The following is a 14,433-nucleotide window of genomic DNA, read 5'->3' on the forward strand; positions in this document are numbered from 1 at the left end:
TTCGCGAAGCGAAGCGCGAACTAATGCCGCACGGGGGCACCGCGTACACGTACAAATACACACACACACCGCCGAGGTTAGCTATCAGCCAACGTAAAATGGCGGCCGCGTTCTTGACGAGAACTTTTTCTACGCTTGTCAGCCCCAAAAAATATGCCCCGTGTTGAGCGCCCCTCTTTCCCCTTGCCAGGACGTCGCATCAGACGATATCGTGCAATTGGTTGACAGGGTCACGTGATCCCAAGAAGAAATCTCATTGGTAGAGTGATCTTGAGGCTATTAGTGCTCTGACTAAAATCCCGCCGCCGGCAGCTAAGCGTGGTCGTTGTAACAACTTGGCGTATTCGTACAACGCGATTTGATAATGGCCGGTCGCGCGACATACATTGCCAGATTTACGATTCCACGCGTTACGATTCGCCTTTTATCTTATGATCTTACGATCCAATTTAATCCGTGATGTATTGTGGTTTACGTAATATAACCACCGTCTTCAGTTTTTCTAATTTTTCTGTTTTTTTTTTTTTTTTTTTTTTTTTTCACCAAAGCCGTAGTTTCATAGATGTAATTTTATTTCTGTATCGAAGCGGGAAACACGGTCGAAAGTTAAATGTTTAGAAGTACTACATCGACGACGAGAAACGACTGTCATGCGCGTGAAGCTTCGGACCTTCTCTCATCCGTCATATTTGTGGTGTTTATTGACACTACGCACCGAACAGACACGCGGATGTCAGTTTCAGTTAAAGGGTGTCTCGCAGTTTACACGTTATGCATTGTTTCATCGTTCCATGTTACCGAGAAACATTTTTTTTCCTTTCGAAAATAGTATTATTGTGGATTTTTGACAAGTTTTCTCGAGATTTTTTTTGAATTGTGGGGAAAATTGAAGGATTCACGAATGTCAAGTGTGACATTTCCGTGAATGTTTGATAACAATTTCTGTAGGTTCTCCCAGCTGTGACTCGTGGCGCTGTGTTCGCAGCAGTGTTCTCGGTCAACGCATGTTTATACGCTCGATCGTCGAACTCTCTCGAAGCTCTTCACTTTCTTTCAGAGTTTTCACAATTATTAGTAATGAAATTTCCTAAGAAATTTCATGCCAATTTCCATTACGAGTACTGTCAAAATTTTCGTATAACGGGATCGTCGTTTCAAAGTAACCTCAATAAATACGTACACAGGCTAATGTAAATGCGTAAGAAAGAATATTATCGAGCCGGTAGTTGACAGCTGTCAATCACGACATCTGTTCGACGCAATGTGAATTTTGATACTATGATTTTTTTAATTAATTTCTTCAAAAAGTTAGTGGATGAACGAATTTTTGAACGATCATAAATTTGTAATCAAATTTCATGTCGAAATCCTTATCTTAAACAAGAAAATTCGTTCAATTTTGATTAAAAAAAAACAGGGGCTCGAACATCAAAAAAATGTATTTGCAATCGAGATAGGAATCTTCCACTTCTCGGATCGCCGTAAACGAGACAAAGAGTGACTATAGGTGGCTGGCTATACATATGTTGTATCAATCCTGTTCCACGACAAAGTAATACCAGGGGTGTTGTATATATAGTTACGGAAAGGAGCGACAGGTTGCGGGGGAGGAGAGAAATAGAATGCAGAGTGCGATATCCTGGCGCAAGATGGCTTTGGAAGGCAATTGTATATCGCCTCTCTTGGAACTTGGAATGCTCAAAGGTTATGATATGCAACATATGGGTCGGACGGATATTGATATCAATTTTTTTTTGTAGTGCAATATTTATTATTATAATTCAAACATGTTGTAACGTACATAAAAACTATAATTTTTTGGTGGTTATTATTCATTGAAATTACAAATTTTTTTTTAAGAGAGTTTATCATATTTTTGCTCATTATAAATATGTAAAATTGTAAATTGGAAAACTGCTCCTTGGAAAAAGGCTGTCAAAATTGTCTCTATATAAACGTGGAAAAAGAAACCGACCCATTCTTCGTCAGGGGTGATCATACAAAATGGCCACCCGCGTTCTTGAGGTTTCGATACTGCGTGAATAGAACAGCATAAGCAACGATCCGCATACGGATTGGGTCGCGGTGAGGGAAATAGAAGGGCGGAGATGATCAGAGTAGCGGCTTGTAACAAAATATGAAATACGTGGTTGTATACAGCGATGGAGGGATAGCAGAGAAAGGGTTTAATAGTACTATGTCATAAGACACAAAGGATATCGATGCAAGTGCGGAGAAAATTAAGGAGGATCGAAAGTGAGGCATATCGTACGTGAGCAATGTTGTCGTCTCTGACCGTTCGCAAAACGAGAAAGAAAGACGATGGCACGCGCCACTTACGCCCACGCGACGTTTATTATAATGTATGTATATACAAAGCTGCTGTCGCGGTTCTACTACATTGACGAGTGACGAGCATGTGGCGCATACATATACATTTACGTATATATAGGATTGTGTTGCTCTCTCGACGGTTTTGTCAGCCGGGTGTCAAACGCGGTAGACTGCAGTGGCGTCGTTGGTGGCGGCTACAATAAGCGCCAAGCGAAAAGAATCGCGCTCCAGGATTGGTGTCCGCGATGCGCCATACGAAGGGGCACGGGAGAAAAAGGATAGAGATTTCACGGCGTGACAGCAGCTTGGTAGAAAAGTCCAGCCATGCTGTGTTCGGCTCGTCACCTCGGTGACAGGCGTTCTTTGTATAATGCGACGAGACTACAATCTGTAGAGAGGGAGAGCGCGATATGCCGAGGGCAAATATATGCGTTGATACCGAGTGAGAACGATTGCGTTGAGCTTTAATATTTACGTTTTATGAGTCCTTCACACCACAAATTCTGCCGGGAATTTAGAATATTTACTGGTGCGACCCCTTGATTATACAATGCATCGAATTCTCAAGGTATATATACATTTGTGGTTAACACTTGGTACGGCTCCCCAATTATTGTTAATTCCGGTTTGTTCTCGACGTAGAAAGACATTGATCACGTTTCTCAGGTCGAAACTGTGCTGAACCCCATCGAAATTCAACTTGTCCAATAAAATAGTACAGACTGCAGGAATCTAGAGCAGATTCACATCCAATCACAGTTGAGTTTTTTCTTTTTATTTCAATTCAGCGCTCCTTTTCGTTAAATACCCGCAAGTGATGACAGACACAGTATAGTGGCATGATTACGTATGTTCGGCCATTAGTTTTTAAATATACGCCGTTTTCTGGTGAACTCCGTTTCTATACGTTTCATGCCCTTATGTCAACAATTTGAAAACGAACGCAATGATATGTAACACGAAACGTGACTTTAGTCGCTCTATCGTTCGTATATATATTTACGTCCTTCCGAATACCAACTCTCTCGAGCACATATGCACACACATATAGTCAAATACATATATATATATATACGGATATTATTTATATACGTCGCGGCCATGATGCTTGGTCACTCTGGCACGCTTCGCACTTTCCCGTTCATTCATAAAACGGCTTATAGAGCTTTTCCAGCTCAGCGTTTCGTTCTCGTCATAGCATTGTTTTCTCTTTACCGTACAGACATTAGATTCTTGTAAGGACATCATGAGCAGTGAATTCAATTGAGATTTTGATACTTGAATGTATACACGAGCAAGCCTATATACATATATATCGATTCGTTTGAGCAGCACTGTTTTATCGACCACGTAATGATGGCCGCCGTTTGAGGTCGAGCAGGAACCGTCCAATAAGTTACATCGTAATCATTTTTTGTCATAGGTCGTAGAACGAAGACGGCTTTCCTCATTTTTCATTCTCTACATATGTACCTGTCTTCGTGTATCAAAAATTCAATCGTACCTCTGATTTTTTCGCAATGAACCATTCAATGTGATTCGTGCCTGCTGTGTGTTGTGCGCGCGCGCGCGCGTACATATATAAGCGTCTGCCATGAATGGATGTAATATATTTATTAAACAGAATCACGATGTTGAGCTAAAAATCAAACGTCAAATGTCAAAAATTCATCATTCTTTTATTGTTGTTCTCTCTTTCGAATAGATGATAATTAGATGAGAATAATTAAATATGAGATATTTTACAGAAAGGCGTCGGTATAATACCAACCATCCGTAATAAACGATGGAGGCTTTTTCGTCACGTCAGTCACGTGACGAGGAACACGCCCAAGAATAAAAAAAATGAAAATAAACATCCAGCACCTTAGCAGAACATTTCATATAAATCGTATTCGATCAAGTTCTCAAATTCTCAATGACGTTACGAACATTGTTTTCTTTTTTTTTTGGTTATACTATATCTTCGTTCCCTGCTGCTCGTATTCATTGACGACAAAAATGCGAATGAAGCACGTTGACCCAATTTCCAAACGCGATCCCAAGTTCGTGTTTTCGTTTAATAATACCTGAAAAGCGGGCCAGGCTCTCAGTATATACGTAAATGTCTATAAGTTATATTTATTTATATAACCCAACACAATATTATTGACAGAGTGTATACTTGTACGAGTTTCCAAGCATACGTGCACATGTGTACGGGGTGTCCCAAAAATCATGTCAAATAACGTATCGACATATTTGGATTTCGAATTAAATCTAGAATCAGGAAAAGCAATTTTTATTGGGGCCGAAGAGCGACGATTACGTGAAAAATCGAATTCGATATCGATATCTTGATATTATTGCATTGAACATCGTTGTACATGCGAGAACAACGAATTCGATCGTGCACAACGCTGCGACACACTGCTGACCGCTTGTTGTGATGCATTATTAATTTCTAAGGCGGGAGGAGTAAGCGATCGACATTCGAGGACCGAGAGGTAGGTGGTGCGTTCGTTTCAAAAGACGGCTTTTACCCTTTTTATTCGAAATTCAGTTCAGATGTGCCTTCGAGTTTAAATGACCGATATATAACCTCAGCTCGTGTCGGACTCCCCGCATATATATATATATATATACGTGCACTATCCTCAAAAAATTATAAATTATTATTTGTTTATTTCTCTGTACTATATACATACATGCATTTGGGACAGATTCGAAGTGCACCGATCGTGATGATATAAATCCGTATGTGCGTATATAAAAATCGTATAACGGGGTTGGCAGTTGGTAGGCGCGGCATGACCGTTATGTAAGATCCGTGAAGCACGGCATAGGAAGAAAAAGATTAAAGAAAAAAAAAAAAAATTAAGAATTGTAATAACCAAGCGGCAAATCAGCTCAGGTACCACTGACCTCGAAATTTTTTATGCATACGTTGAGAAGATATATTTAAGATTTTATTTTATGAAAGTAATGAAAAGAAACAAAATGAAACGATTTTAAATTGATGATCGCGTAGCGAGAAGAAAAAAGGGTGGGTACAGAATTTTTAGGATAATTTCCAGCGCGGTCGACACGACGGTGCGATTCGCCCTGTCGTCAAAGACCCAAAGCGCCCCCTGGTACGTTCATGACCGCGAGAACGTGTACATATAGTACTTCTACTATGTGTCTACACAAATACGTTTACGTCTATCCCCACAACAGTTCAGGCTCGAGGCCGAGGGATGGAACCTGATCGATCGATGCTTCATCCAACCCCCGAAACTTTCTCGCGATATCACACGCGAATAAAGAGCTTCGGCTGAATCGTATTGAATAAAAAATAGGAACGAAATGCTGGGAAAAACAATTGACGGAAATTATCTTGTTTTTTGTTCATTAATTTTGCTTATAGTTTTCGTATGTGTAGCGATGGTAGTTTGCATCACCGCAACGATGTTTATATTCAGAAAAATTGTATTCCTCATAAAAACGTGTAACGCATTATTCGCTACAGTAAAATTCGTGAGATGACCTCGAGATTGAAAGTTCAGAGTTGACCAGATGTCTCTCCCCCTTTTTCTTAAAAACCGGCGGACCGTTAAAAAATTAAAAGAATATTTTTCTCAGGGCGTAGTATTTCTTTTCGTGCAGTAAACGTCTGTTATTGTTCCGGTTCGCGAGGAATTTCATTAACTAACGTACTCAATACTCTTTCAAGCTACAGAGTAATTTGTGATCGAAGCAACGAAGGTTTTCATGCGTTTCGGGAATTTTGTGGGAATCGTAGAGAGACGACAGGAGCAGATAGGAGGATGTAGAGGGGGGTCGCGGGCATATAATATACGTGCCTCCGTAATATGGTCGCGTGCCGCTACTCCCACTCACCATGTTTTCTCTGCTCACGTTCCATACGTACCGCGGGGAGAGATTCGTTTGACCCAGAGAAATGGCGGGAAACTCAAACGATTATTTCAATAACTTGTTTAGTATAATTTTCTTCACAGCTAATCCGGATTTTTTTTTTTTTTTAATGCAAAAACGTTCAAAAATATCGGGGTGTTCCACGTTGAACCGTTTTTTATCATATTATATAAACAACGAAAGCTTTGATGAAATTTTCCTTAAGAGTGAAAATTCATTCTTATACTTCGACGAGGCTCGACGACTTGAACCATTTTTTTTTTCGTAGCAGAGTACACTAGTGAAAAATTGAAACACAAGAATCACTATTGCCACCCGCTTATAGTATAACCGGAACGAGGACGATAAGAATAAAACGAAAGATTATGTTTTTTGGCGCTGCATACTCACCACGCTTAGTAAAAAAAAATTACGACATTTCGGTGATTGTTCGTATCCGTCTCCATTTTTTTAAAACAATTTTTCATGTCAATTCTGAAATACGTATTGGGCATTCCACGGGATTTCGCTCGGACAGAATTTCTCTTCATTCTGGAAATAATTGACATATCAAAAAATCTAAATTGTGCGTCAGTTTCTTCATTTTTATCAATACTTGCAGCCAAAAAACGGAGTAATCCGCTCTTTTTTCGCGGATATTAGGTAAACGCTATATTTTTGAAAGATGCTCGTAATTTTTGATTTTTTCTCAAATAAAAACAAAAATCTAATTTTAGCTCTCTCTGAACCAATAGGTGAAGATTCCAGTGTTTACCATAGTGTTCTACTTCGACATTATTTCAATTGAAAATACAAAGAACTCAGCTCAAAAACGTTGTCCAAAGACAAACAGGTAAAATGAGACGATCGCTGACTATTGAAAAATTGCTCCAGACGAGGATGAAAAGAAATTCGCCATAGCAATTACAAGTTCTTTCGTACACCCTGAAAATTTGTAAAAAATATCGAGAATGAGATTGTTCAAATAATATCCATATTTGATTTATGAGCTTTATAAAGTTGAAGCAATAATTTTTCAACGCAACTTCATCGCTAATGAATGGAGAGACACGATTGTGGCTTGACATCGTTTCACCTACTCATCTGTTTGCAAATCATTTACAGCATCTTTGATGAATTCTTGTACGTTACACTGCGGAAATGCAACGCTTTCAACCTGATTTTCCATCGTGAAATAAAAAGAGAAGCATTTCGAAATGTCTTTACATTTCGGGAAGAATTATGTCGATGCGCAGACGAGATTTACCATGGCTTGTTATTAATTCACTGTGGCTAGTACGTCGATCGTTCTAGGAAAATTGATTTTAATGCTATTCGAAAATGTCATTTTTTCAAGTCTCAAGGTTTTATCTTTTCACTGTCGTTATGTTGGTCCTCTAGTTTTTGGCTAAAATGGTTGCTGTTGAAGCAGGAACAAAATATACTACAAATATCGAGTTGAATATATGTTTTTTAGTCTTTTATGATCAAATTTTCACTTGATTTGCTAATCACATTAATGGAAGCCTCTCTTATATAGGAATTCTAAACAAACGAAGCATCGGGTTCATACTTTATGTATCATATGTAAGCGAACGATTAAAATACGTTATCTGTGCCGCGAGGATTTACAAATAGGGTTGTTACATCCCCTGAAGTCGTCTCAAGAATGTTGTTCGGAAAACGCAAGTTTGAATCGTAATTATCGCACAAAACGATCAATACTAATGTTCAAAGCCTCGAACAGCTACTGTCACAACCAAAATGAGAATTTTTTCAAGCAGTTTCCGAAATCTCACGTTTTATTTTATTTCTTGGTTTTTTTTTCGTCATATAACCTTCACAGAATCATTCTTTATTAATTTTATATAAAAATAGCGATATAAATCAATGATTATTCATATTACGAATCCAGTTGATTATCCAAAGAATAAAAAAATTTCTTGTTTTCATTGCATATGAAAAGTTGAAAAATTTTTAAAAAATGCGAAAAATAATGTCGATTGAAGTGTTGAAAACTCCGATCGGTATAAAAGTTTCGCGGAGACTAAATATTAGTTATGTAAAATTTGTAAACATAGAAGTGATCACTTTTCAGTGGGTAATATTTAAAATCCTTCTATATATATTTACAGAAACAAAACAAAAATTCATTAGGCGCGTAGTTTTTAAAATTCGTTACGGGGCTTACCAATAGTTACCAATAGTAAAGTAAACCAATTAGACTAGGTTTTGTTTTTAAATTTCATCATATTTATCATAAGCAACCAAGAGGTGTGTTCGGTGTATTTAGCGTCATTAAGGAATTCATAGTAGCTTCAGGGAGAGAATAGAAAAAGCTTCAACAAAAAACAATCTACCACATAAGTTTCAGTTGTTTGCATTTAGGACCAAATCTTGACGCCACAATTGCACGTGTGGTCATTTCTTTTCGTGTACGTGATTTTTGTTTTATTAAAACCACAGGGTGTCTTTCAATGGAGGATCATAGAAAATTCGTTTTGTACACATATAAAAAACCATTATAATTTTAGGAACGAGGAAGTCCGTTTCCATACGAAACTGAATCGCCTCGAATCAAGTCTCTACGCCCTAAATATCCCAAACTCCGAAACATTTAATATATTTCTTAATATTAATAGACATTTTCAATGTCGAACATTTCTTTTTTGCCAAACGAGCGAGTTCATGATCCTTGTTCGACTTTATAACACGATAATGCGAATCAATCATCGATTTCTTCATGAAATATTCGTCATTTATCGTCGTCCCGTTTCACGTTCTTTCTTCTCTCGTTTCACCCACGATCCATGCTTTTCTCGGTCAATCGTCTTTTGATTTTGTTTCCGTCTCCTGCTGACTTCCCTCGTCCTCTTCGTCTGAATAATTTGTTGGCGCCTCGCCCGGTTTCAACAGCTTTCCAACATAATCGTACCTTTCTGATAGAAAAAAATCGAATATTATTAATATTAATTGTATTAACGTAAATCATACAAAGTATGAAAAAATGTACTAATAATCGCGTGTATTGAAATTAAAATGATAAATTGCAAGAGTTTTATCTCGTTTACCAATAATAACCAACGAGTTAACAGAACCTCGAATTTTATAATGTACAGCAGTGAGACAAGAATTAATTCTCTCAATCGTTTATACTTTCTTGAAATAAATAAGTTCCGATCTAACTTGCTACACTTTCGAAAGAATTGATCATTCTGAAAAAGCGAACTGTTACTGTACGTTCACCGGACGATTCCCGAATGGACCATGCCTTTTCGATATTTTCATATTTAAAATGTTTCACGTCGGTCTTTTCCGAGAATTTTCTCAAGCACGTATAAGTGACTCGTCGCATTGCCTTATCAAATCATGCGATGGAAATAGCGATAAGGCTCGATAAAAAATATGTTAATAATATCGAGGCTGATTCCCCCCCCCCCCCCCCCATTTCGTGTCGCATTCCATTCTCAATTTTTTATTGTTCTTTTATTATTTTTTTATTTTTTATTCTTGCCTTTGAATTGCTCTTCCCATTCGAGGATCGAATTCATCTCGGCTGTGTTCAGATCGCTGAGGTCGTCGTACTCATCCTTGCCGGGAACAACCGAAAATGTTGCGAGGCCTCGGCTCGCGTCACGTCCTCCAAACGCAGCGTAAGGTCCATCTGTTGAGAATATTCAAGTAAACGAATAACTCCAGGGGAGAACATCAATAAATCTTTTTAAAAGAAAATTTTGACATCTGTCACTTCGTTAAAATAATTTTTCCGCCATATACTCAATATAATCATATAATTTAAATGACAATTAAAACGGAATGAAATAATGCTTCGGAGGCTTTAATCTCAAACACCAAAACATGTCAAAAGCTTCTTCCCTGCTTATCTCGAGAAGTGAGTTCCTGTGAAAGTTTCTTCTTAATGACGTTGACATAATTATTAATGTATGGATTGCAAAATAATTCAGATAAGATAACAACAAAGTATGGATAACCGACATGTCGAATTGGCATGCCTTGACATTTCTCAAGCAGATTGAAAGGAAGAAAAAATGAAAACGATCGTGTCTCTAAAATTTCATCTTTTTTTTTTCGCCTCAGGAGCAGCAGGTCTAAAATCTTATTCTTCCCTTCTGAAATTTAACATTTTGATGCTCTAGCAAGAAAAATGATGATGGAAGAGCGATCGAAGCTGGAACGAAGAATTTGTACCAATGTCCGTGAATGACACTGAAGTTTGCAAGGTTGGAGTCCAACGAAATGATCTAAAAAAAACCATCCCATAATTCCAGTAATTCTCCAATTTCATTCCCTGCCGAATTTGCACTTCAAAGTTTTTCAAGCCGCACCGATACTTCGTGAAATAAAAAATTGGTGCCAAAAAATTCCAAATGTATTTTTCGTTGATTGCGTTGGACTCGAACTTCAGCATCTTGCCCGTGTATATCGGAACACTTTTTTTTTTATTACACAAGCACAGGTCGCCGATCGGTGTGCAAGGCGTGTCGCTGATGATATCATCGCACATCCACGCCATCATTCTCGTCTCGAACAATTGTCTCGAGGAGGAAAGACGAGAAGAGGGAGAGAAAAAGAGGTAAAAAAAAACCCAGTATAGTTGTGAAGCTTTTGCATCGTATATGTTTTTCTGATTGCTCGATCGATATAGAAGATTTTTACTATTCCAGAACAGATGAAGTAAAAAAAAACTTTACGACGCGACGGTGAAGTTTGCAACGCTGGAGTCCAACGAAATGATCGAAAAAAACATTTGTAATTCACCTGTTTTTTATTTTACGAAGTGTCGGTGCGGCTTGAAAAACTACGGATTGCAAATTCGGCAGGGAACGAAATTGGAGAATTACTGAAATTATTGGAGAGTTTTTTTTAGATCATTTCGTTGGACTCCAACGTTGTAAACTTCATCGTCATAAAACTTTCGACTCCTCCATTTTGATTTCTTTCCACCGAGATGTGTTGCCTCGGTGAGTTGCAAAAATTTTCAAGCTTATTCACTCTCACTTTCCATGGGAATAGAGACTCTTTGACACTTCATTCCTACCACGATGTTCAAAATATTAAACTCGACCAAACCAAATTGATTGAACTATCAATAAATGTATCTAATAATAATCAATTGCAATCGTAGCAGAGAATCTTAAAAATACGTAATTGCGGGGTATTTCGCAGTGACCTTCAGTTAAAATCGATCTGATATGTTTTTATTCACACATTTTTATTACCGTCTATCAATAGAGTCTCCAAGAAAGTTTATCAACGTTTCGTTCCCTAGATGCCAATACACGTGATGGTAGTAGTTTGAAGATAGGGCTGAAATCGATTGTTGTTTAACGTGATCAAAGTGCCTCGATCGAAAGAGCTCGTAAAAAGCAACGCGCAGAAGTCATGTTTCTCGGTAGAGTCGAACAATTTACCGATATAAATAATAAATAAATATACATTCCAAGCCTATCGTCTTCATGAGATATTCAGCCGGTGAAGGTTCTCTTTGAGTTCTCCGCGACTCAGGTATTCACGCGATTATCGAACTTTGCTCTGGAGAATAAAAAAAAAAAGCGAGAAAAAAACCGCCGCGGTTCATACACTAATTGTCTTTCGTTTCCTTGTCTTTCTATCGATGGGCAAACCGTCTGTTTGAGTGTGAATCTTCTATTTTTGTGAGAGTGGTAATAACACCGCGATCGGGTTCAGTTTGCATAAGGAAATTGAACGGAGTTTCATCGTAAAGAAATTTATACAAAAAAATTCAATATGGTTCAATGACGCTTCACGAATCGGAACTCAAATTTTACGAGTCATGCACGCACGACCAGTCAGGCTTGGAACAAACAATTCCTTTACAAATGGCGATCCTGTGACTAACCTCGATTTTTTCGTACAGCCTTTTTACCCGAAAAGCACGAAGGTGTATACAACTTTCGGACAATTTGGAGATATTCGGTTCAGTCCGTAACAATAAAGAATGCAGGCGTATGACGGGGATTAAAAAAAAAAAAAAAAAAAGAAAGCGTTCAGCCGTTAATGATGCGTATGAAGTGTGACTCGCAAAGGTAGTTACGAATGAATAACGAACAAATAATTTCAATGAAAGGTGTTTTCTCTTTCTCACGTCGGAACAGTTTAAAATATCATTTGGTTCATCGACATCCGCATGATTTTGGCCTAGCCTACTTAATGATTTTTAGATCAATGCGCCGTTATACATTTATGAGTTTGACATGTATATCGTTGTAATTTTTTGAATAAAGTTAGTAAATGAGTAATTTAAAAACATAGGTATATTATTAATATTGGAAACATATTTACGATTGCAATTTGAAAATTCGATGTTGCTAAATGTATAACTAACTGATCAAATTTTTGAGTGAGTCTATTTTTCAGAACAAATTTAAAACACTCAACTATTCTTGTTCGTGAAAGTTGTTCCGAATGATTATTTAGTCGTAGTTCGATTATTTTCTTGAAAAAAAAAAAAAAAGTATCGTGCTGCCGGTAAGAGTGAAAAAGTATTACTTGTCCAACAGATAGATTAATAGGAATGGACGCAAAAATGTATAGATATGTTCTGATACGTGAGAAAAGAGTAGTAGACGGATGAGAACTAACCGGGTCCATAGAATCTGGCTCCTCTTGTGGCGTCGTAAACGCTGCCATTGACGGCGACGAGGATCCTTCCGTCCGGTCCTCTGCCATCATATTTCTTCAATTCCTCGACGGTAAAATCGCGCCTCAATTTGGGCAATTTTTTAATAATCGGTGCCGGTGTTTCGGTTTTGGTTTTACTACGAAAGATCTGATAAACTAGAAAGGCAATAACACCAACCAGAGCTAAATTGAGAGGGCTTTTGACGACTTCACCGATAAAACTGGTGAAAAGATCCTGCTGCGACTGTTCGGTATTGGTGGGATTTTCAGAGCCGGGAACCGGTTGCGCGTCACCGTGCTCGGCCATCTTGACCACTGACTTCTGTACAATGTACAACACAGCACGTCTACGTCTCTCCTTCCTTTCCAACCTCTTTTTGTTTTCCCCCTATTTCCCTATATATCTATATACGAATATTTCCCGTCGACGTATCCTATATTATCGCGAATCGTGGCAGACTCGAGGCACGAGAAAAAAATGCGCCGCACACACACACGTGTGCACCTGCAGCACGAGATACCGTTGCGGATACCACACACTCAAGGCGACACGTGCACACCGACTCAACGGCAACGAGACGACGACGCGACACAAACACGTATACACCCACATTAAGAGGGAGGATAAGCTCGCGGGAGCGAGGAGATTGCGCGCGCATTACAGTTCCGTATTCCTTCTCCCACTCATCGTGTTTTTGGCGCGAGTGATACGCCACCTACGGTCCAGTTCCGTAACCGCATTGAATATAATCATAAATTTACATTTTATTACGGGCAGGAATATCATATGTATTTGCTGCGACATACTGCGACCTGCGACGAAATCTTTGAGTTGCAAGCAAACTACAACGCCACAGACAGTCCTACGACTTGTTTGTTAAGCTTCCGGGAAACGCGCTTAATATATGAAACTAAATAAGAGATCCGTTACTGTTTTTGTTAGTGAAAGTTCGCTTTCACTATATATAGCCATGCAATCAATTCGTTATATATTTTCAATACTGTAGGTTATCGATATTGCTGTCCAACAACGATCGAACACCGAACGCCGTTTGTCCAGGATTACTCGTACCCATTGAACTTGAATTAATCCTCGGTCCTAACGAGTCCAAGCGTTTCGCCAGAGGAAGTGATTGTAGGTAAACCCTTCCTTCTTTCTCCGATCTGCGTATGCCTGTACGCACGATTGTACAGTGAGAACAGAAAATCGATCTCTGGCGGCGGGCAATACCTTATTCGTATTCTTCGACGAGGTGTTCAAGGTTATAGTTCTTCGCTGTTGTCAGATAATGTTTTTCGTCGACTATACCGACAAAGCAACTATGCGCCTACAATAACTATCTCTCTCAGAACGTGGTTCGCGTTTTAGTATTATAGTAGCGCTCATCAGCGCCCCAATACGCGAAAATAAAGAAAATAATACGATACGTGTGAATCTAATTAGTGACTATAACGCAGTCATTAGACATAGTACAGCTTATTATGGGTATCCCTTTTTTTTCTTTTCTCTTCCTTCCTCCCTCGCTGGGTTCCTCGATTTCTAAGGCAAATGAACAAAGT

The 14,433-nt window shown here is 38.6% G+C and overlaps 1 protein-coding gene and 1 long non-coding RNA gene across 2 annotated transcripts; one reads left to right on the forward strand and one right to left on the reverse strand.

The window, feature by feature from the left end:
* Positions 1 to 533: 533 nt before the first annotated feature.
* Positions 534 to 3,087, forward strand: LOC122419343 (uncharacterized). The gene is made up of 2 exons (XR_006262877.1): positions 534 to 2,363; positions 2,453 to 3,087. It is a non-coding gene; the product is annotated as an uncharacterized lncRNA (long non-coding RNA).
* Positions 3,088 to 7,663: 4,576 nt separating this feature from the next.
* MSBP (membrane steroid binding protein) lies at positions 7,664 to 13,375 on the reverse strand. Its single transcript, XM_043433794.1, has 3 exons — positions 12,835 to 13,375; positions 9,725 to 9,874; positions 7,664 to 9,149 (listed from the first exon to the last, which is right to left on the reverse strand). Exons 1-3 carry the CDS (start codon positions 13,178 to 13,180, stop codon positions 9,034 to 9,036), a joined length of 612 nt encoding a protein of 203 aa, XP_043289729.1. The 5' UTR covers positions 13,181 to 13,375; the 3' UTR covers positions 7,664 to 9,033.
* Positions 13,376 to 14,433: the final 1,058 nt, after the last annotated feature.

The sequence above is a fragment of the Venturia canescens genome, chromosome 1 (genome assembly GCF_019457755.1).
Source record: "Venturia canescens isolate UGA chromosome 1, ASM1945775v1, whole genome shotgun sequence".
Classification (NCBI taxonomy): domain Eukaryota; kingdom Metazoa; phylum Arthropoda; class Insecta; order Hymenoptera; family Ichneumonidae; genus Venturia; species Venturia canescens.

Coding starts and splice junctions, on each gene's coding strand:
- MSBP (XM_043433794.1), bottom strand. CDS start 13,180: ATGGCCGAGCACGGTGACGCGCAACCGGTTCCCGGCTCTGAAAATCCC. Junction 9,875..12,834: donor AGCCAGATTCTATGGACCCG/GTTAGTTCTCAT, acceptor TATTCTCAACAG/ATGGACCTTACGCTGCGTTT. Junction 9,150..9,724: donor ATGGGAAGAGCAATTCAAAG/GCAAGAATAAAA, acceptor TTTTTCTATCAG/AAAGGTACGATTATGTTGGA.